The following is a 22920-nucleotide window of genomic DNA, read 5'->3' on the forward strand; positions in this document are numbered from 1 at the left end:
CAGTATGCCCCAAATCACAGCACGTAAAATTATTTTTATTATATTTTCCAGTGTAGTTTATATTGACTAACAAGATCTATATGCTATTATTCAGATTGCTGTGGAAGAAAAACTTGAATATTATAACGATAGAGATGTGGTATGTACAAATCATCTAGAAAAATTGAGAGGAAGAAATGCAAAAAAAAAAAACCTTGTTCCCATTTCATCGAACACATTGGCTTCATTATCCATGGAAGCGGCGATGCCGGCATTGAGTTCTTTGGTCGCTGGCAACGGCGAGCACACGGGAACACAAGGCAGCTGGCGCTGTCCAGCTGTTGTCTTTACCATCGCTGGGCCGGGATCGCTGCAGACTGGTGCCGCCGCCGCCGGCGGTCAGTCTCGTGCAGGCATCGCCGCCTCCGGCCTAGCGTGCGGCGGCGACGTGGCCCTGGCGCGGGCAGGGTCGCCTTCCCGACGCGGGTTGCGGCCGGTTCCACGACGCGTGCGCGGCCGGCCACCGGGCGCGCGCTACTCTGGCGGCGCAAGCTTCGTGGGCCCTCGGCGCACAGCGGCTCCACCGGTGCGAGCGGCTGCTCCCTCGGCGCGGCGACCATCAGGCATCCTCTCGTAAGGGCTGCGCAGCTGCGACGAGGAGGGGTCACAGGGGGAAGGAGTTGCTCGCGCGGAGAAGCGCGAAGTACGACTAAGCGGTCCTGCGACCCCGGCACGGGCGGGGTGCGGGAGCGGCGGTCTAGGCGACCCCGGCGCGAGAGGGGGTGCAGGCGTGGTGGCTCCGGCCACCCCGGAGCGGGTGGGGGGCGCGGGCACGGTGGCTGCGGCCACGCCGGCGCGGGCGTGGGGCTCGCAGAGGTCGCCTGGTCAGTAAAGGCCAGAGGGAGGCGCGGTGGCCCGGCGACGGCAACGAGGAGTCGCATGCGAATCATGGGCTCGAGACGAAGGATCTGGAGACGCCAACTTGTGTGGCCGTTTATGCACGCTCGATCAAAATCCGACGGCTGAGAAAAAAGCAGGCTACGTGGCCGAATCAGGTGCGAGAGTCTGGTGCAGCTTTCATCTAGTAAAAGATGAGTACATATATGAGCAATTTTTTTGTGTGTGTTGAGTTTAAATGTTCTTTTGTTTGATAACTAGTTTAAATGTTTGGAAATGATATGGGTACATATATGAGTACTTTTGCTACACGTTACATGAACGTAAGAACTATGTTACGGGTAACGCTGGATAACGAGCCGGCTCGGCTAGTTTCGGCTCGGCTCGTTCTGGCTCGTTAAGATAACGAGCTAGCTCGGCTCGGCTCGTTATCCTAACGAGCCAGAAAGCCAGCTCGGCTCGGCTCGTTAAAAGCTCGAGCGGGCTCGTTAAGCTCGCGAGCCAGATATAAAAAAAATACACAAAATATAATATTTGCATTTATCTAAAGTTTGAGAATAATAATAATACAAAAGAAATACATCTAACAACCTTAAATCGAATAAAAAATTTAATATGTGCTAATATATACAAGTATAATAAAATACTATAGTATTCATGCATCAACAACCTTAAATGATATTTTTTTTCCTGAAAGCTTGCTCGTTTAGTTCACGAGCGGGCTCGAGTTGGCTCATTATAGCTAACGAGCTAAAATCTTAGCTCAGCTCGTTATCATAACAAGCCGAGCCGAGCCGAGCTTCGAGTTTTTCGTCCAGCCTTAGCTACGGGAAACCTGTCGGTTTGAGATTTGCATTGCATCTATGGTTACATAACTGCACTAAGGTACACAGTTTAGTTATCCTTAATGTTCGATTTACTTCACATCTTTGAAAGATAGAAACCTATAGATGACGATCCATAAATAGGTTTTCAAACTTTAATATTCGTTTATTAGATAACGTTACAACTTAGAGGCACACGTCTAGCTTGCAGTAAATGTTACCACCGAGAATGTCTATCTTCATCAAAGCAAAGCAATGTGCCCAAACAACTATTCTTTTTTTCTAGAAATACTGCGATTGGCCGGCCTTGTTTGTGGATGTGGTGCTAGTCAATACTGCCATTATATACTTGTAACCACTACAAACGGTCCCTGTTTAAGCATAAATAACAGCCTAATTGGCACGGCAATCTTTTCGGTCGACGCCCCAGAGAAATCTTTGAATGCTGGTGAGCACTACGCAGCAACAGGAAGCAAGCCGTTGTGCCTAAGAAGTGGTTCAGGTGAAGGCTCCCGTCCTCGGAATGAAACAAACACCTGCAGCCAGTGGCGAGCATTAGTTTGGCTCCCAGCAACTCAAAGAACCCAAAACAAATTTGTATCCCAAATCATATGGCCACTACACTCACACTTTAAAATACAGTTCACAATTCTATTTTAGCAACCGTATAATAAGAATGCCTCGATGCAAAACAATGCTATGAAAGCAGCCCAAGAGATTACAAGAAGCCATTACCTCAAGCGGAGACTTTCCACCTCCAAGCGCAAGAACAGTATCTCTGAACCGTCTGCCAGTTTCCTCAATTGCCTACAAAACAGGAATTCGAAGTATTATAATTTACATTGATGCCATTGGCAAATGGGTCAAAAGAAATGTTGACCCTCCTTCGTTGTACATAGAAACAATCCTAATCTTATTTTCGGTGAAAAGCATACCTTCTCATTATCCAAACCAGCGTCTTCAAAAGCTGAGAATGCATCAGCTGACAGTACTTCAGCCCACTGAATCAAGGACATGCCATGATATTAGCGTTACCATACCCTCAACGAATATAAAGTCAGGACAGAAGGGCATTCAAAGCAAAACAACCTACCTTGTAACTGTAGTATCCAGCAGCATAGCCACCTGCAATTGCCCATAAATGAAATGAGAGGTCATTCTGTCATGAACTTGACAGAATTTATATGATATATACCGAGCGGTGCAAACCTGCAAAAATATGGCTAAAGCTGCACAGGAATCTGTCCTCCGGCAGAGGAGCAAGAACTTGTGTTCGTTCTGCAACTCTTCGGTCAACATCATATATGGACAGTGAGCCATTGGGATCATAAGTTGTATGAAGTTCCATATCTACACTGGCAAATCGTATCTGCAGAAGTAAAAGAAATAGAAGTTGGAATGGCATGGATTACTCCTTATATAAATGTATAAGCAGAAAAAGCAAAGGAGAAAACCAATTAATAACAAGACAAATATTATGATGCATATTTTGTAATGTAACCATACCAGTAAAAGTTACTAGAGTAACAAGTTGAATATGATGAAACAAGCTTACGGACCTGGCGCAGGCTGAAGGTGCCAGCACGGAAATTCTTTGCAGCTACAAGCTTCGCATAAATTTCCTCTGGAAGAGTTTCACCGGTTTCATAATGCTTTGCAATGCTCAAAAGAGTATTCCTGTTACAGACACGCAAGAGATAAGTTATAATAAAAAAAAATGAGAGATTCAAGCTAAAAACCAACTGGTATGGACCAACCATACTTGTGATAACACCAGTTCTCCATGAATTGGGAGGGTAACTCTACAGCATCCCATTCAACTCCACGAATACCAGCAACAAAGCCTTCATCTTGTTTAGTAAGCATATGCTGAAGGGCGTGACCAAATTCATGGAACACAGTTTCAACCTACAGGCAACATGCAACACAATTTACACGTCTTTATTTATACTACCATAATAAGGAGAGAGCTACTGCTTTCTCCAGATATCCTTATTCACATGTCACAGATGTATTACTTACCTCGCGGAAGGTCATAAGACTGGGCTTCTCACCAACTGGTGGAGTCTGATTGCACACCATATGGGCAACAGGAAGCCTAGCAGCCAAACCATTGCGAGCTAGCACGCGACTTCGAGAAAAGACCACATTCATCCAAGCCCCTCCGCGCTTTTCAGATGGTCTTGAATAAGGATCGAAGTAAAAGTAAGCAACAGGGCTATTGGAAGAGTCTTTGACACAATAAAATTTGACATCACTGTGCCAGACCTGAAAAGGTAGTCACTTGTCAACAATTGCAGAATTTGTATCATGTGAAGAAAAGTGAACCAGTACTTACAGGAGCCAGCCCATCTGCAGGTTCAACAGTAACTCCAAAAAGCTTATGTGCCAGAGTGAAGAGGCCATCCATAACCTTGGGTAGTGCAAAATAAGGGCGCAGCTCTTCCTGCAATGGCAATGTTCAAATAAGCTCATTGGTCAGTCGTTACCATGTGTTTCTTTCAATGAGAGAACATTTAGTGGCACTTCAGTGTATGAGTATCAAAGTATTTGAAATACATATGCCCCTGAGGACCTAAGACAAAATGGAATACAGTGGAACATCAATAAAGAAAAGGGGCAAACCACTGAGAACAATAAAAGAAACTTAGCAGCTTGCGGCTAAAACTATTGAGATACTTAAATGAAGCAAAACAGAAAACAAACCTCATTGATATCATATTTAGACTCTCTCAGTCGTTCACTCCAGAAGGTAAGGTCCCAGTGAGTCAAATCATTAGCTTCAGGAGAACCAAAATCTTTCGCAAAGATTTTTAGATCTTCCATATCTGAATACACAAATCAGCAGTTAATATATGTGCGGGGAAAAACAAGAAGTTCTGCCTACTTTCCCTACACAAGAGAAAATGATTGCTGATAAGAAATATTCATGTTAGGGTATCTCAGAGGTTAAAGAAAACCTAAAGTTTGGTGCACGGCTCAAACGCAAATACAACACAAGTAATACAAAATTCAGATGGTGATAGAATAATAGGCATATCTCTAGAATCCCGAATACAAACTTGGTATATTTAATCTGTTGAAAATAGCATCGAGGAGAACAACTCAATACAAATTACATAATGCAAATGACGCAGAAGAAGAAATGCATGGAAGCAAACAGCCTTGCCACTGTGCAGAAGAAAAAACCTATAGGAAGAAGAATAGTAATTTAGTTGGTTGTACCTTTGACAGCATGACCCCAGGAAGCAGCACGCAGCTTCTCGAGAAGCTCTTCTACTCGCTCAACAGTTGCCATTTTCTGAGCCATGCTTACCTTCACAAGTATCATCAATTAATTAAAACACAACTATTGCGTGCTTGTTTTAATGTCAAGGAAAAAGTAAGAGCAGAAGCACCTCAGCATAGTTCTTGTAGCCAAGAAGTTTAGCCTTCTCTAGCCTTAACTTTAGAATTTGGGAGATAATATTGGTGTTATCAAGTTCACCGCTAGAGGCGCGGGTAAGATAAGCACGATAAACTTCTTCCCGGAGCGCTCTGTTCTGAGCATGTTGCATAACAGGGATATAGCTTGGTGCATCCAACGTGATAACCCAAGGTCCATTTTCAGCTGTAGCATTTTCGTGGCCCTAACAATATTGCTTGTCATCACTCATCAGCATATAGGATTAGTAATGGAGGAAGCAGCTACTGAGATTTTGTAGCGGTGCAATACCTTTGACACAGCAGTCTGTGCTGCTAAACCAAGGGCTGTAGCAGGTAACCCCTCAATTTCTTTCTTATCAGTAATTAATTTCTCAAATTTCTTTGTGGCGTCCAGCACATTTTCGCTAAATTTTTGTGTCAGTTTTTCAAGCTCCTGAAATGAAATTAGCAGTCCATTAATTCATGTAGTGACATACACCAGTAAAGATTAGAAGAACCAAGCGAACCGGAAGCGATTATTTGGATGATCATTCAAGTGGCACAACAGTGACAAAATCTGGGCTTACTTGTTCGATTTGGTTAAATTTCTCCCTTTGTTCATCCTCAAGTGCAACTCCACTGAGAACAGATTCCTTTATTTGAGCTGCATATGGAAAGAAGAAAAACTATTACTCTACTAGTAAAGGAGAACCACACTCAGTTCTCTCCCATGGGGTCACTGGAAGTGGACATCAGTTATATTTTATCATGGCTACTAGACAGAGGTTTCAGTGTGACATGCAGAGGTGGCGACCTTCAACTATACGCTTGCGAGCATCACTGAGACTGTCCCAATCGGAAGAGTTCCTGATGGCCTTGAAAGCTTCATAGATAGGCTTGCTCTGCCCCAGCCTTAGTTGGAACTTGACTTTGTCGGGCTGTGAGACGAGGCAGAAATTCGATCAGGCGGTAATCCATGTGAGCTGCTTTGCTACACCGCACTGTAAGAAGCTAGGACCGAGGAGAAACGAACAGCAAAAAGGGATAACTCAAGTGGACCTGCACTTCCTCTACGGCGGCGCGGAGATCGGCGGAGTCCTTAACAGCCTTGAGGTGATCGACCATGCCCCAGATGACCTCGAGCCTGTCGGTGATGCGCTCGAGAGGCTCGACAAGCTTCCCCCACGTGGGCTCGACGCCCTTCTCGAGCTCCTCGAGCTCGCCCTCCTGCGATCAAGCAGCCCCCGTCAGAACCTCGGGATCCATCCATCCAATCTCAGACAGATGAGAGGGAGAGACGGAGAGCCAGTGGTGAAGGTCGGGATGGAGGAAGGCATGGCTTACGAGTCGCGTGAGCAGTTCGCCGATGCCGGGGCGGACGTGGCTGGGCTCGACGCGGTCGAAGGGCGGGAAGTCAAAGTCGGCGACGAGGAGGGGGTTGTCGGCGGCGGCCATGGTGGAGGAGAAGGCGGCGCAGGTGGCGGGCAAGGGCCGCGCCCTGGGGCAGAAGGCGCGGAGTGGGGAGGAGGAAGGGAGGCCGGCGAAGAGGAGGAGGCGGGTGGTGGTGGTAGGGTTTGTGAGGCGGGCGGAGACGGCGAGTGGGAAGCGTGCGGTGGTGAAGAGGGCGGAGGAAAGGAGAAGCATGGCGGCGGCGACGAGGACTCGGATGCGCTGACGTGGGCGCGGCCGCGCCCGCGCGTGGGCCATCTTCCTTGGGCTTCCCAAGTCCCAACCCCAACCGATGGGCCGCCACGGGAAGCAAAATATCCTCTGTCCAAAATCTATATCGATCCCTGCTAAAAAAATCTATATATCGATCAATATATATCTTGTCACTTTTCCTATAGCGCAGTCGCCTGAATTTTGTATCTGTTTCAGGCGATGCCTCCTTCGTTGGATGGAGTTTGCGATCCGTGCGCTGGGATGGTTTCCATTGGGTTCCTGTGCTGTGTTTGGTTCCTATTGGGTCCGGGCGTGATCCACTGCACCCGCTAACACCGAACGGAGCCTCTGCGCGCTTGTGCGGTCTGTTTTCCACCCGCTCCGTCGCTGACATGTGGGACCCACTTTACTGTTCAATTTTGGATCGTCGCGCCTGCCGAGAAGTCTCCGCTCCACTCGGTCCACTCCTGTCCATTTCGCTTCCTCTCCCTTTCTCTCCCTCCTCGGCGACGCCGAAGGCGACGGCGACGACGACGGCGTAGGTCTGCTCGGTCTTCTTCCTCGCTTTTTGATTCGGAGGGTGCGTCGCGGCGGAGGTCAGCAGGTAGTACGGCTCTCTCTTCCCTTTATTTTGACCCATTTTGGTTGCGATTTGGTGGTGTGGACCTGGTGATTTTGATTCGATGGGCTCATGTTAGGGTTTGGTGGTGTGTGGATTCAGAGGGTTCATCGCACCGTTGGTGTGGATTGGTGGTGTCATTGTGCCTCTCTGTTGGTAGCTCGCTGGCGTTTGTGGTGAGTGCTACGGTGGTTGGTGCGCATCCCCTTTGATTTTGCAGCGTATATTTGGAGTTGGATGGGTTTTTGTTTGGATTGTTAGCAGGTGGCGTGGATTTGTTTTCTGTGTTTCTCGGTTAGATTCTGTGTACCATGTATCCAATTGAACAATGGATGGCCATTGCCTTATGTCAGTTTTTTGAAAATTTAGGGCTTCTATTGTTCTGCCAAGCTTGTAGATCTAAAGCAGAGCTTGGTCTGTCTTGCTGTGTTATGTGGGCTACCGTGCACATGGTTGTGTCTGTTCTCTTGAGCAATTGTAGGTTCTGGTAGGTTATGATTTCAGCCTATGTCAGGGTTTTAAAATTTGTGTTGATTCTGAGGCGGTGAGCTATTGACATGCGTTTGGGCAGTCTAGATTTTGTGATGATTGATTGATTATGTGGTCAGAGCTCCTGACGAGGAAATGGTACTTCAGCATTCCTTTCCCTTGCTTGGAAATGGGTATTTGGTGGGTGACAAGATGTAAAGGGAAATCTTGTGGACCTGATCCATCAATAGTGCTAAACTACCCTGTGCAATCTATTGTAGTACTTTGTTTTGGTTAGGTCTTGTGTTGATGCATCATTTTCACTCGCGGTGGAACATATTTGTCGCTACATGTTGCTGCTCTTATCGCTTGTCTAGCCTTGATGCTTATTATTTGTAGTCACTAGTACATTCTTTGAGTTTATGGTCTACTGTCACAGCTTTGATATTGGTGTGGTTTTTTCATTAAGTGGTGCAAATGCACAAGCTCTGTTTTTGTTGTTATTCTGTGGCTATGCAGAGTTTAGCTTTGATATGTGATTGCTAATTTTCACTGTTGTGCTTTTCAGTTCCCTGTTGGACATATCCACTGTCAGCTCTTATTACTTTTGTGGTCATATTTTGTTTCTTTAAGAAGCTTTTGTGTTTGTGTCTGCATGTGTTTGTGTTCTTCATGTGATTGGTTCTTGCATGCAGTAGGCCTCTTCTAAGATAACATAGCTGACAAAATTGCAATGGACCACATGGTGTTTGAGGTTGCACAATTGGATGGAGCAATATTGATTTGTTACAATAACATTTTTTAGTAATTGCATGGAGCTCATCCAGTTTTTACCGTCTCCTGACTTTGGCAAGTACTGCATATATTGGGATCTGTTTTTATAAGTTTGAGCTCACATGCATGGTTTATTTTAGAAATTTGTTTAAGCTCCCACAACTTACTGCATGTTTTGGAGTTTTATGGGCTCCTGGTATTTCAGTCAGTCGTTGTGCACCCTCTTAACATAGGTGATACACATGTGGCACCTGATCGTGGAAGGATTACATGGCTGTGTCTTATTAAGACACAATTTGTTTCATTCTTTGTGGAGTATGGGCATTGGGCAGGGTTGTTGCAACTCTGTCGCCCATTTGCCCCTTTTCCTGCTAGATTGGAATCAGATTGTACTAATCGGCTCAACGACTTTATTTTAGGAGTTGATAGATCAATCAGGGATTTTGACCACCGGTTTGTTTGTTTGACATTGATTTGTTTCTTTGTTAGATCTAATCATGTAGAATGTCAGTGGTCCTAAAACTGATTTTGTATTCCTTTGTTATGTAATTTTGATAACTGAATTATGTGTTGTACTATACTATTGTACTATCTGCATATTAATAAGAAACCATGAGAGTGCTATGCATTTCGCATTTCAGGACTGAATTTCCTTTGCACAATATATGAAAATTCTATAGGGTGAGCAATACTGTCCACAAGCAGCATGTCAAGCATCTAGGTGTTCTGGTCAAAATCATGCTCCTGTTCTAATAATTTCCTTCTTTATATAGAAGTCCTTGTACTAGTAATTTTAGCTTCTTATGCACTTGACATGCTAGGCCCTGACCCCTCATCTGTAGAGAGCTTTACTAAATTTTAATTCGATTGGTTTTTTACTGCAGCTAGCAATGAGATCATTAACCATTTTTTTGTTATGTAGCCATGGATGATGATGAGTTTCTTTCTGATGGTGAGTCTATAAATGGTGAGAGTGAGGATGATCTTCCTAACAACTCAGAAGAGGAAACCTCTGATCCTTTCAATGATGGCGATGTACTAAGTTCATTTTGACTTTGTTTTTGTGTGTGCACTTGTGTATTATAATAATTTGATATTTGATATATCTTGTTGCCTTTTTAGGATCCAAATCCTGAAGATGATAATATTAATACTAGTGAAATGCTGAAAACTTTGAAGCATGTTCAAAAAGCCGTTTGTGGAGTATGTTCTGAAACCTTTGTCTGTTAATATCTGATATATTGTGTTGTGGCTGTTTTAGTTTTGTATTACTCCTGTAGTAGTAGTAGTAGTTTATGGTCCATGCTAGTTTATTGTTCCTGTATATACTGCATGATTATTATACTGTAGATGATTGAGTGATACTGGTGGTATTGGTCCTTGCCTATTTTTCTTTTCTATTCTTGAATGCTTGATCTCATCATGCACTTTTGTTCTTGTATAGTGCTATTTGCATTTGAACTGTACCTGATATTTTTGTTTCTATTATGTATTCTCAGTTTGCTAAGTTTGTTGAGAAGAAAGGGAAAGCAAGGGGTTCAGGTGTCCAGACTGGAAAGATAAATTCAGTAGCATTACGATTGAGCGGATGCATGATGAGCATGATATTTCAGAGAATAGGTTTTGTTCAAAAAACATAGCCAACTAATCAAGTTTTTTGCTAAATTTGTCACCATGTTTAGTGATTCTAGTATCCTAACCAGATTTTCTTTTTTGTTGTATTGTTTTACAGAGTATCAGAACAGTTAGAGGTAGAGGTAAAGGGAAATGAGTGGCGCTACAGGTACATCAGAGAGACCAGGAAGTAGGTTTAATAGTAAATACTTTAGAGAAAAGATAATAGCAAAGTTGGATGAGCGCAAAAAGAAAATTATCAGGCATCATGGCTTTGGAATTTTACTAGAGTACGATGGTTGCTCAGCACCCAGAGGCTTTGTGCAATGGATAACAAATCAAGTAGATGTGAGTTGTAGTGACAGAGTAGTTGGAGGGAAAGTGATTCCATTGGATCCATTATCAGTCCATCTCTTTTTAGGGCTTCCAAATGATGATGAAGATATTAAGGAGAATTATACTGAGTCTACGAAGAGCAACTTCCTTTCAGCAATCAAAGAGCCCTCTTTGCCCACGATCAAGACATTTGGGGACAAGTTGGTAGGAGGCACGTTATCTGATGATGACGTGCTTCGATACTTCATGGTTGTAGCCTTGTCTACATTTCTTTGTGCTAATTCTAGTACTTATCCGAGCCCGCAGTATCTAGGTGCATTGATTGATGTATCTAAGGTGAAAGAATGGAATTGGTCAAAGTTCATCTATGATTGGATGTTTTCTTCCATTACAAACTACAGAAAGAAGCATCGGAGTACAATTGGTGGTTGCAGATACTTTCTAGCTGTAAGTGTGCCTATATTTGTATTTTTTTCCTTTATTCAGTTGTCCGTTTTTTGGTTATGCAGCATGTTTTAGTGATACCTTTGAAATCATATGTAGGGTTATTATCTTGATTATATCAACTTTGGAGTACGTAATCAGCTGCCCCTAGATCTGCCAAGAATCCATTGTTGGAAGGGCTCGATGATCAAGACCTTTGCTTCATATGATCGTGTGTCTGGTGACATTTATGGAAAGCGCCCGGTGAGTAGTGAACCTGAAAATTCATATGTGTAGTTGTGATGTTGTGTATCCATGAGCTTTATTAATGTATCATGTATCCTTGCTGCATGAGTTTAGATCTTTCTGGAGTTGTATAAATGTTTCTTAGTCTTAGTGCCCTAAGGCTCTTCTGATTCTTACTGTCAGCAAAATGTTGACCTTGTGCTTTCTTAGAAAAAATTCTCTTCTAATTCTGCTAACACAACTTTTCATCTATTTATTGTGGTTTTGCTTGTCCAATATACATTGGTGTTGTATTGTCTAGTATAAAAAAAATCTACCAAAAATCTTGAGTGTTGATCTTAGGTTGCTTACTTGATCAAAGGCATTTATTGCAGTCACCAATAATATAAATTACAAGTTACGACCATTGCAATTTTAGTTATAAGCATGTGCAATATGCATGTTAAATCTGTGCAAGTGTCATTCTTGTATTAAGTTCATAGCTCAAGATTGTGATTTCTGTAGCGATGTTGTTGGTCTGACTGTGATTAATTTCAGAGGCTGCCTGTTTAGTTTTTAGAACCAGTGGCTATCTATTTAGTGAAATTTGGTAATACATTGAAGAAGCATGTTTTAGCCAATTATCTTGATGGATTGATAATGTTCTGTAGTCATAGAAGAACAAATCTTTCTGTAACTTTTTCCTTTTTTTATATCTTTGTAGTAGTTGCAGGTAGTGTTTCATTTTGTCCTATGTCAGTATTTATTAAGTTTTAGAAGTAATTTATCTGCTGTGTGATATCTCAAAACTTTCTACATCTACTTGTCCTATCCAAATAAAAGCTCTCCTTTACTTCTCTTAGCCAAATAAATGGTCTGAACACCCTACTAAAGAAAGCTGTGTTGAAATAGAAAATATCTTCCTCTAAGTTTTATTCTAAAAATCATACATGCATGATGAATCCTAGGGGCGTTGGATGGTAATCTAATAGCCCCTAGTTCTCTATGAAGTTTGTGTGGCTGCCCATGCCTTGTTAACATTCTGTTATTGGGTTTTTGTTGACTTCTAATGCACATCTAGAGTTGTATTAGCTGTAAGGGTTTTTTGAGATCACTAGTTGAGTTGATTTTATGTAGGTGAAATCCATCGATGACACATGCTATGCTGAAGAGTATCTACGAAAGAGGCTTGTGCTCTTTTTAGGAGAACTTTGGATAGACGTTGTGATTTCATCAGGACAAATGTATGTGTCTTTGTGCAATCCTTTGATTTGATCATTTCATTACTCTTGTATAATAAAATTTACATGATTCATATGTTACTATTAACTTGGCATTACAGGACATGGATAACATGTGCAATATTTTTGAAAACCACCATACAAGACTAGGCTTTAGGAGCCTGGGCATACTTGTTGCTAAGATGTTTATGTACATGCATAAGACTCATGTAATTAATCATGGTGGTGATGCTTCTGATGAGGCTAAGGGTTCTGCTGCTAGAGTGCCCCCTCCAAGACATGATGATGGTGATGATGGAGTTGTTGATGGTATCCCTGCTGAATATGAAGCTCCTCTTCCTTCTCCAGCACATCATAATGGTGATGATGATGTTGTCCGTGCTGAATATGAAGCCCCACTGCCTTCTCCAGGACATTTTGTTGTGCAAGATGATGTCTTTGATGCGGGAATGGCTGTTGATACAAGTAAAACAGCTGTGAAAGAAGTGGATGGTGCTGCTACTGCTGCAAATAATACCATTATTGAAGATGTGCATCCTACAGTTGCTGCTCATACTGAAACAAATGAAGAAGAATGCTCTGTGACTGAAATTGAATCTGATGGATTATACGATGGATCTGGTGGTGAGAATTGTCGTGCTTCTCAGTCAACTGAAATTATTCCTTCCAAAGACTCATCAGCTGAAGGTACATGGAATGTTGTGTAATATTTATTTCTGCATTTAGTTGATTTGTTTGTATGTGTGTTCATAATCTTATGATTATTTTCAGGTTCAGCTATAAGTAAAAGGAAGAGGAAAATATGTGCATCACAATATTCGAGCGCCAATAGTGTAGCATCTAGGACTCGACTCTCTCAACGTCTTGGCAAGTCCCCTCTGAGTCACATAAAAGATCATAATGCTGAGGTGAATGTTCCTATTTATCATTTTATTTGTCTTCAGTTGTGTATTTTCTAAATTGTTGGGTCACTTTTGTCTTTTTAGGCAACTATGCCGGATCAAACTGGAAATGGATGTAACAAGGATAATACTGTAGTTATTGAGGAAGACCAAGTGTTAACTACTAATGTTGCAACTAAACGTCAAAAGCTCCATCTAAAAGTGAGTTTTGCATTATTTGGTTCTTGTTTTATATGCTTTTGTAGCTGTTCTGCTATTCCATGATCAGATAGGCATAGGTTCCAGCATATTTTTGCTGTTAGTAATATACACTACTAGGTATTGATGTAGTAAATGAAATACCCTACTGAATAGACTTGTTTCATTCTGTTCTCTATTGTTTAGGAAGGCGAAGCAACTATTGCATATACTGCTTCCCCCTTGGTTCCTACTATTCATGAAGGCGAGACAACTTATGCGGCCGCTGCTATCTCCTTGGTTGGTACAGTTGAGAGGGCCCCAGGTTTGTCCCGCTGATGAAAAAAAATGCTTTACGAAATCTAAGATATATGAATTGGGCTCATGTTTGAGCATGGTCTCTATGTAGGACAAACAGGAGAAGCACCGAGTCTAAGGAATGCTATTGGTTCTCTGAGTGGTCTTGGTCCTTGTGGAGTGGAGAATGCTCAAGCTGGTTCTAGAGCTGACTTGGATGAAAATGCAGTTTCTGCTCAAGATCTTAATGGTTAGTCCCTATTTTTTATGTTGCATTCTCTTTATCAGTAAATTGCACCTTTGTAATTCTGCAATTGTAGTATTTGAATTGTGCAATATGACTTTTTTTTATTTCATTTAAGTTTCAGCCTTCTTTATTGTCTTATATTTTTTTTGCTGGAAAAGCACCTGTCAAGGAACCTTGTCTGAAGACGAAGACTCCATTCTTTCATAGAGTGTACCTTCGTTCAGAATGTTTGAAGAACTAGATGACTTAGGAAATTATGTTGCAGATCCTAACTTGAGGCGCCCTATTGGTACAACTTGTGATACATCTTGTCCTCTTGATAGAGCGTTGTCTATGGTACATGTCCTCTTCCATCTTGTTTATTCTTCCCATGCTAAGTCATTATATATTATGTATATGAAATTTTATTTATTCTTTGTTGCTGCAGTTGAGTAGAGTTTCTACTTCAGGTCAGAAAGTTGGTGCTAATATCTCCCATGGAGGTGTCCCTGGAAATGTATGTTGTTTTGTTTCTGTAGATGCCAAGTAGTTTTTGATGTACAAGGAATGTTTTCCCACCTGATTTAGTTTCATTTTTTCATAGGTTGAAACCAAAAGCAACTTGAACTTGAAATCTAGGTCTGCATCTAAAGAATGGGTTTTTGTTGATAAGCCGACGTCTCCTAGAGGTGGTAATGTGAGCAATGAGGAGACCATTGGCACTGGAAATGCTGGGACTAAGATAAATGGGAATGTTGAAAATGTAATCCTCCCTATTGCATTATATCGATTTTGTATTGTGATGTAACTTTTGATCTCTCTGGTCTTATTTCTGTATTTATTGTTGTTTTAGGATGTTATCCGTATGGAGTCTTTACCTTTAACTGAATATTCTGAGATCGAAGAAGATCCAAGTCAACCTGTTCCTCTTGCTGCAGTCAGTCCTTATGGAGATCCTATAAAAATTGTAAATAGGCGTACCTAATCTTATCATTCTGGAAAGTTTGTGGTGGGAGATAATGTGATGGTGCCTGCTTCCTTTTGCTTTATCTTTTTTAGAGACATGGTAATAGAAGGGGAAGTAGTTAGTACAATGCTACATGGTAGCAGTTGGGGCTGCTTTTGGATCATGTAATAGCTTGTATAAGTAGTTGTAGTAATGTTCATACTCTTGCGAACCAGTACTAGTGTTGTATATATATTTGGAGTAAATGCCCCCTTCTTTTTTCTTTGTAAGTGTATCATATTGTGTTTGTGTGATTTTTTGTGATGCAGTTTTAGGATATATTGAAATTATTAGATCCTTGCTCTAACACTATTAGTTTTTCCATTTTTCGAACAATTTTATGTGTTCCTTGTTGTATGTTTTGCAGACACCTATTCAATCACGTCTTCCATCCCATCATGAAAAGTCTGTGGTTGGTGGGCCTTGCTTGTCTGCAAAGTCTGTTGGCAGCAATGGATTTGTATTGAACTCTGAGTCGTCCAGTGAAGCTATTTGGCAGTCTTCGAGTTCAAAGGTTGCTATTCATCGTCCTAGATGGCTTGCGAAGCCCAGCATGTACAAGATCAGCCCTTTTATCATCCCTCAATCCAAGATTAGTGTGTCCAAACTTGAATCTGATGTGTATGAAGCTGTTTTGAAGATGGGAGAAAGCAGCGAACACTTGAAGTAAGTTTGAAATTTACACAATTTTCCCATTCTTAGCCTTGTGCAGCACCATTTGTTAATACTTGTACCAATTCACTGTGAATTGTTTTGTTTTTGTGTTTGCAGTCTAAAAGTGGTGGATTATGGGTTTGTTGTTGTCTTGTTGAGTGCACTTTCATCTTCTCTTCGGCCTGGCGAAAAGGTCAAACATTTTGTAGTGAACGCATTTTGCAAGCTGCTGTTCCTTAGAAAACACCCCAGGGATTCTAGAAAGCATTACTTCTTCTCTAAAGTTGGGGTTAGTAGTCGTTGATGTATTCTTTGTAGACTATATGTTTGCGCTATATGGAAATAATATCGGTCAATTTGTTATTGTAGGATTATCTTATTGGAAATCATGGTCGTGATGATGAGAAGGAGAAGGAGCTATTTGAGACTGCTGTGAGATGCTTTAAGGGTGCTCATCGTGCCAGGCCTTTAACATCCAGCGACTATGTGCGTAACATATCTTCTCTATTGTTTGAAAAAGAGTACTAGCATAAATGTTGTGTTCTAGTCCTACTATGTGATGTTACTAATAATCACAATGTTTGTTATTTTGTCAGCTCTATTTTCCAATACTCTTCCATGATTGGTGGTATGTTGTTGTACTGTATTTTAGCCTGAGATGGTGTTTAATCTTGGATTCATGCACAGTGTGCTTTGGAGTAGACTCAGCTTTCCACAAAGCTGTGAAAGGTGAATTTGTAAGTGTCAGTTTGTATTTGTATATGCACCATTTGTCTATTTTCAGTATTGCAGTGGCAGTTTTCCCATTATTTTCAGTGCTACAGTAGTTTACTATATCCTTCATCGAAACAAATATTATTTTGTATGGTGTAGTCATTTTCTTTTTGCCTGATTTGTAGCTAGAAAACTTGGCCACCGTCTGGAAACAAGTTGTTAATATCGACTATGGCTTACATGCATTCCATGTCTTCTTTGGAACTGTACCCCAGCAATCTGATAAGTATGTGATTGAAATATAGTCCTTTGATTTATATAGATCATGTGGATTTTGTTTGTGCTTATAGTCCCATTGTTTCCTGTTTTTCCCTTTTTGTTTTTCCTTTTTCAGCATAATCAATGATAGTGGTGTGTATGCTATAAAGAATCTAGAGCATTTTGAAGTCCATCTGAATATGTTGGAGAAGTACACCGAAGATGATATTAGTCAACTTCGCATCAAACTTGTTAACGACATGGTTTTCAATGAATACAATAGTGCATATGATGGTACATGCAAAGTGAAGGAGGTAATATTAGTTCCAACGTCACTTTGTTTATTATAACTTCACGTTTTTGAATCTGATTGTTTGTTTCTATTTTTTTCTTTCTCAGGTCTCTGGCAATTTGAATCAGGGAGCTTGATTTGAGGCTTGTCTCTAGATCTTGTGTTTAGGTCAATATAGGGTGTAGGTTCTTGCTATGAGTGCATGCCACTTTGTAAAGAAGTAGCTAGTTTGGTGAGAGCATTTGATGCTAAAGTGGTTGTAAATTTTAATATACATTGAAGAGGCTAAAGTAAACAAGATGATAATATTCTGTTGGATTGCTGATGTTAACTCTTTTGTGCCCATTATTCTAGCTTTATGGTTTTCTCTATAAGTGTTTTTTTTGTTGTGTACTACTAACCTTTTATAGGGAAGACAAGGAGAAGTTTGAGGGTTGTGCATGTTCCTCTTGTCTTCTTGTTTATAGATAGTTCAATTGGGTCTTTGTTATATTATTATGAGTTTGATTTTGTTCTTACAGACCAAGATGTTGAAGTATGACTTTTATGCATGGATACTAGAAGCACCATGAGGGTACGCGGTCAGTTAAAGTCCAACCAGCATCTTATTGAGATCCTTTGTCCTCAGTACCATGGCAATAGGTGAGTTTTGCATTTTTTAAATTTAGTCTGTGTAGCACTTGCTTTTTAACTCATTGATAGTTGTTGAATTGATCATATGATGACAATATGAGTCGCCTTGTTATATGTTTCTTGTGATTTCTTTGTTATTTGTGATTGTGCTTACCCTCACCAAGTTTTTATCCTTGTCCTTCCATAGAAAGAAATTGTCCTTTGTGATTTGTGCTAACACACCTTGTCTTATGTTTGTTGTGTTTGTGTCAGCCCACACCAAGTTTTTATCCTTATCCTTCCATAGAAAGAAATTGTCCTTTGTGCTCTGTCCTATGTGATCTGTGTTTGTGTTAGATGAAGGTTTGTGGAGGTAGGCCAAGATGTGGGGGCTGTTCCATCTGTGTTTTTCAACAAATTCTATGCTTGGTCTGAATATACCAGAGTATTTGTTACTGCATAGTTCACAGGAGGTTCGATGGCCTCATCAACAATTGTTATATGTTTTTCTTGATCTAGAATGATTTCATCATTTAGTTGTCTTTCCTGTTCTGTATATTCTGTGCAACCATTTCTTGCATATTGATTATGTATGCAACCATGCTTTTCTTGATTGGGTTGTTTTTGTATTTTATTTAATTTGGTTGTTTTCTTTAGGGGTTTAAGAATTTTTCCAAGTCTGCAAGAGAACTAGTAGACCGAATGCAGAAGATTGATAGTCCATGAGGAAGTAAGTTTATCCATTTGCCTTTGTCGTTACAGTTGGATCTGATTTTCCCTTTGCTTTTAGTCTTATGAACTGCATTTATCATGCAATTCTACTTGTGTCCGTGGTACCTTGCAGTATATTATACTATAACCATGCTGCCATGCTTGCTAATATATTTTTTTGCAGCTTGCAACAAAAAAGAAAAATGGCAATCCAATTGAAACCATGGATGAAGCATATGGCAGGTATGTATGTCTGCACCAAGTTCTCTTAGCAGTAGCAGTAGCTGTAGGCCACTGCATATGTAAACCAAACAACTTAAATATTCAGTTATGTAATTGCAGTTTGATGTAATGTAAATTGCAAGTGTAGGGCACTGCAATTTTAGTTATGAGCACGTGCAGTCCATGTTTTATGAAGTTGCGGCCCAGTAGTATCTTCCAGTAGCCTCAGACAGATACATTTCATTGTAGGTCTAAAGATATAATAGTACTGAATTTACAATTGCTCTATTACTAATAAATTACATAAATTATTTGGCCACTGTAATTGCAGCTATTAGCATTCCATCTCTTGTTTTTGGTTTTCTCAATTCTTGACTTTCCCCTTCTTTGGTTTGCTTGCTGCACTTGCACTGCTACTATTTATTGGTGTTGTCAACATCTCCTACGTGATAATATCAACAACATTAGATGAATATACATATGAAGAAGTGACATCTGTTGTTGTAGTGCTAACATTTACTTTTTGCCTATGTTTCTCTGTGTTACCTGATTTCCTTTTCTTTGTTTTTTTAGGCACAGGAGGAAGATGCTTTTTTGGCATGTCTTGATGTTATGCCCTCCTTCACGATAGTGTGTATAGGTAAAGTTGCTTTTTGCTTTGCTTCTGATGTCCTCAACAATTCCTATTTGCCTGGTCACTTTCTTAGGCCTTCCTCTTTTCTGAGCATTATTAGGGTCTTGCAAAAGCATTGTATCACTTTCTTGAGCTGATTCTGTTTGAGGTAGTCTGACTGCATCATTAGCATCTTGCAAAACATTAGTACCACTTTATTGAACAGATTGTGATTGTTGCAGTCTGACTTCATCTGCTGGTTCATTGAGTTTTCTTTGCATTCGCTCGGCTTCTTCTAGAACATAGTTGAATGTTTCCATTGTTCTTGATCCATCTGAAGCACTGTTCGCCTAAATGGCCGTTTAGCCCGTTTAAACACCGTGTAAACGCTACACGGTGGTGCGCCGTTTCCGTTTAATCACCCGTTTACCCCGTTTAATTGGCCGTTTAGCCCGTTTAATGGGACGTTTTGCCCGAATAATAGCTAAACGGTAGGTGACCGACTGTTTACCGTTTAGCGTTTAGGAAAACACTGATCTGAAGCAATATTGCTCAACTTGTTTGACAATATGTTGTGCCTCAATGGCCTGCTCTTCTTAATCTCTATTTTTGGTATAGTATTCTGCCTTGTCAACTGTTTCCTCTCTTTAGCCCTCCATCTTTCAATGAAATAACTGCCATCTAGCTAAGATATATTTAGGTTTGTGAGCACCTTGATGATATGGCAGCATATTATACCATCTTTTTCAAATTTGCAACATAGACATCTGTAGTTTTTCTATGTCAAGTCTACTGTCACAATGTATCTCCTTGTTCTGAACTCAAACTGCCTATGGTACTCTGATTTTAACACTGCATAAACTTGATTTTTCTGGAGTTCTTGAGCCTCATACTTTGTTGCCAATATGAGCTCCTTTTGAAACTTGAAGAATATCTTTCTGTTGTACATCCTTGTAGCCTGCCTTTCGAACTCATATGCCATACTCAACCAAGGCATTGATCTGGTTTCAAAGTCCTGTTCTGCTTGATTCTTTTCTGTTGTATCTGAAATTCTTTGGAACTCATTCATAAATCTCATAATACTATACCTTGGTGTGACATCCAGTTTGAATAATGCATTTGTGCCTTCACTTCTTGCTATAGAGTTGATGAAAGGGAAGAAATGCTTCTTGAAGTAACATGGAACAAAATTTTCCCTATTAAACCACATGTCATCAAGGTATCTGAAGCCATCGACATCATATGTTTGTGGCAACTTCTTGTACAAGTACTCAAACTCTGTTTCGGTCAATGAGTTCCTAAGAATGTCAAAGAGATCGTCATGTAGCTTCTTGTTCCTTTCTAATGAAAATATCCTGCCACCTTTCTCCTGAGCTTTCTTCATAATGTGGAAGAAGCAGTTCCAATGAATAGTGTCCGGTAGAACATTTCTGATAGCAGCCTTCATTGCTAGGTCCTGGTCAGTGATTATAGTTTTAGGGTGCTTTCCTCCCATACAAGTCAGCATTGTCTGAAACAACCACTCAAAAGTTTCTGTAGTTTCATCCATTATGAAAGCGCAGCCAAACAAGCAATTATCCCCATGACCTGTAATACCAACAATTGGTGCAAACTTGAGGGAGTACTTGTTTGTGTTGTAGGTTGTATCAAAACTGATGCAATCTCTAAATTCCTCATAGTACCTTCTGCTTGTACCATTGGACCAGAAAATGTTTTTCACTTTGTTGTTTTCATCTATGGAAAACTTGTAGAAGAACATTGGGTCCTCAGCCTATTTCTTAGAGAACCAGTCATACACTTGCTGCATGTCATTATCCGATGTTGCCTTATTTATCTTTGTCTTCTCGTTGCTGATATGTTTCTTGTTGTATGGAGTGACATCCCCTCTTATATAAGATAGGATTGCCATAATCTTTCTATCTGGTAGGTTCACTTTGTTGAATGTTGCAATAAGTTCCTTCTCCATTTCAGTCATCCTAATCTATGAAAACAGTTTATTCTTCTGATCCTTGCTTGCAAACGCATGATTATGCTCAAGATTCAACCTGGTTATTGTCCATTCTCCATTCTGTAGTGTGACAACAAGTTCAGCGGGGCACTCGGTTGGTACAAGCGTACTTGTTTTCCTTTTATTTGGCACAGGATTAGGTGTTGGTGGTGTACCAGAAATCTTCTTTTTGTTCTTTCTTGCGCTTTGGACTCCTGAAACAGAAATCTTCCTTTTGTTGTTTCTTGTGCTTCGTACTCCTGAAACATCAGTGCTATCATCCTCCTTTCTCTTACCAGATAAGTTACACTTGTATGTGACCCTTGTTACCTGGCGATAGTTGTGATCTTTCTTGTCTTGGCACTTGTATGTGTGCCATTTGACCAATGAAAACCCGACTATAAATGCGTAGTCATTGTAGAAACTGTATGCATCTTCTGTTGTTTTGAATTTCATGCCTAGCTGAGGAACATGCCTGCTAGCATGTTCGTGAGACAAACACTCAGCTGCCATAATACTTTGGCTTTCAATCTGAATTGCCCTGAGCTCTTCTTCATCTTGTTCTTCACTTGCTACTAGATGTTGTTTTTGTCATGTTGCCCTCTGTATCTTGCTCCCCTTCACTGCTTTGTTCATCTTGTCTTTCCTCATGTACCATGTTTTCTTCATCGCAAACTCTGGTACTGCTTCTGATTCTTCATTTCACAGGCCGTCTGCATCATCTTATGGAGGCTCATAGATTCTATTGGTAGTGATGAACATCCGGTTCTGTTTTCACCGGTAAGGAAAAAGGTGTACTGTTAGATATTTCATCTTGTATTGTAGCAAACAAAGTAATTTAGCTGTATATGTAGAGAACAGGTAAATACCTCTAGTGGAAATGGCTCATTGAGTATGTCCATGAAACTTTCTGTCATTTCAGATGACAAAAATTCTTCATAATTCTGATTTGAAGATTTAGCCTGAGCTATGACTTGGTTCATAAGGCTTGTATAGCTTGATCCGCCCTGTGATAGTACATAACTTGTTCCTCCTGGTGACATGATCACCTGCAAATTTTGGGGTTCACCATTACAATAAAATCTTAGTTCTTTTGTTAGTACCCATTTTAAAAAAATGTGACATGCGATTTTTAGGAATCTCACTTCTTGTCTCTGCATTTCTTGTTCTTGTCCATAGCTGCTGTAGTTCACTGGTGGTATTGAGCTCTGCTGTTACAGCATGAGGTCAGTCAAATGCCAAGGAGATAGAGAGGAAGACAAAGTAGTGGAATAACACATTGAAGCAAGACAAAGTAAGTCAAACTTGTAGTGCCTGCTGCATTATTATTATTATATTTTTTGCATAGGGTTTGATGAACTTATATATGTCACACTGACAATATGTGTTATAAGTTGAATTCCTTTTTACCTCATGAGTATTGTTGGCATTTTCAATGTTTGTATGAAACATGTAGTAGCTCTCAGGATTGAATTCCACTTCTCTTTCGGACGCACCCTGCATATGAAGAAGACTATCATGTCCATAACAGTTGTAGTCCAGTAGTGCTGATGAACTATCCTGTTCATTACAAACAAACAAAAAGAAACTCAAATATCAGTAGTTGCAATTAGGAATAGTCTAAATTACAAGTTTGTATCATTGCAATTGTAGTTTTCTTAATATGTAATAACTGCAATTTTTATTTACCTCATTAGTATAATTGGGGTTTACAATGTTTGAATCAAAATTGTAGTAACTTTGAATATTGGCTTCTAAATCTCTTGCTAAAGCACTCTGCAT

At 40.6% G+C, this 22920-nt stretch overlaps 3 protein-coding genes across 3 annotated transcripts; all 3 read right to left on the reverse strand.

The window, feature by feature from the left end:
- Positions 1-1823: 1823 nt before the first annotated feature.
- Positions 1824-6855, reverse strand: LOC136468075 (probable cytosolic oligopeptidase A). Its single transcript, XM_066466936.1, has 17 exons — positions 6450-6855; positions 6165-6332; positions 5920-6043; positions 5693-5769; positions 5416-5559; positions 5099-5329; positions 4926-5016; positions 4407-4528; positions 4039-4146; positions 3723-3968; positions 3463-3608; positions 3260-3377; positions 2910-3069; positions 2794-2825; positions 2636-2701; positions 2436-2507; positions 1824-2236 (listed from the first exon to the last, which is right to left on the reverse strand). Exons 1-17 carry the CDS (start codon positions 6810-6812, stop codon positions 2156-2158), a joined length of 2349 nt encoding a protein of 782 aa, XP_066323033.1. The 5' UTR covers positions 6813-6855; the 3' UTR covers positions 1824-2155.
- A 13074-nt stretch (positions 6856-19929) lies between these two features.
- On the reverse strand, positions 19930-20910 carry LOC136466332 (protein FAR1-RELATED SEQUENCE 5-like). The gene has a single exon (XM_066464704.1). The coding sequence runs from the start codon at positions 20908-20910 to the stop codon at positions 19930-19932; it is 981 nt and encodes a 326-aa protein (XP_066320801.1).
- Positions 20911-21861: 951 nt separating this feature from the next.
- On the reverse strand, positions 21862-22920 carry LOC136466334 (uncharacterized). Its single transcript, XM_066464705.1, has 5 exons — positions 22828-22920; positions 22549-22698; positions 22284-22349; positions 22008-22187; positions 21862-21906 (listed from the first exon to the last, which is right to left on the reverse strand). Exons 1-5 carry the CDS (start codon positions 22918-22920, stop codon positions 21862-21864), a joined length of 534 nt encoding a protein of 177 aa, XP_066320802.1.

This window comes from Miscanthus floridulus, chromosome 7 (genome assembly GCF_019320115.1).
Source record: "Miscanthus floridulus cultivar M001 chromosome 7, ASM1932011v1, whole genome shotgun sequence".
In the NCBI taxonomy this organism is placed as follows: Eukaryota; Viridiplantae; Streptophyta; class Magnoliopsida; order Poales; family Poaceae; genus Miscanthus; species Miscanthus floridulus.

What these genes read in the sequence shown, in the direction of transcription:
- LOC136468075 (XM_066466936.1), bottom strand. Translation starts at nt 6,812, where the DNA reads ATGGCCCACGCGCGGGCGCGGCCGCGCCCACGTCAGCGCATCCGAGTC. An exon ending in CTGGGGTCATGCTGTCAAAG is followed by an intron (nt 4,529 to 4,925) that starts GTACAACCAACT and finishes TTGTGTATTCAG; the next exon opens with ATATGGAAGATCTAAAAATC. An exon ending in CTAAATATGATATCAATGAG is followed by an intron (nt 4,147 to 4,406) that starts GTTTGTTTTCTG and finishes TTGCCATTGCAG; the next exon opens with GAAGAGCTGCGCCCTTATTT.
- LOC136466334 (XM_066464705.1), bottom strand. Translation starts at nt 22,920, where the DNA reads ATGCAGAGTGCTTTAGCAAGAGATTTAGAAGCCAATATTCAAAGTTAC. An exon ending in AAGAAATGCAGAGACAAGAA is followed by an intron (nt 22,188 to 22,283) that starts GTGAGATTCCTA and finishes CAAAATTTGCAG; the next exon opens with GTGATCATGTCACCAGGAGG. An exon ending in ATGAGCCATTTCCACTAGAG is followed by an intron (nt 21,907 to 22,007) that starts GTATTTACCTGT and finishes CGGTGAAAACAG; the next exon opens with AACCGGATGTTCATCACTAC.
- LOC136466332 (XM_066464704.1), bottom strand. Translation starts at nt 20,910, where the DNA reads ATGTTCTTCTACAAGTTTTCCATAGATGAAAACAACAAAGTGAAAAAC.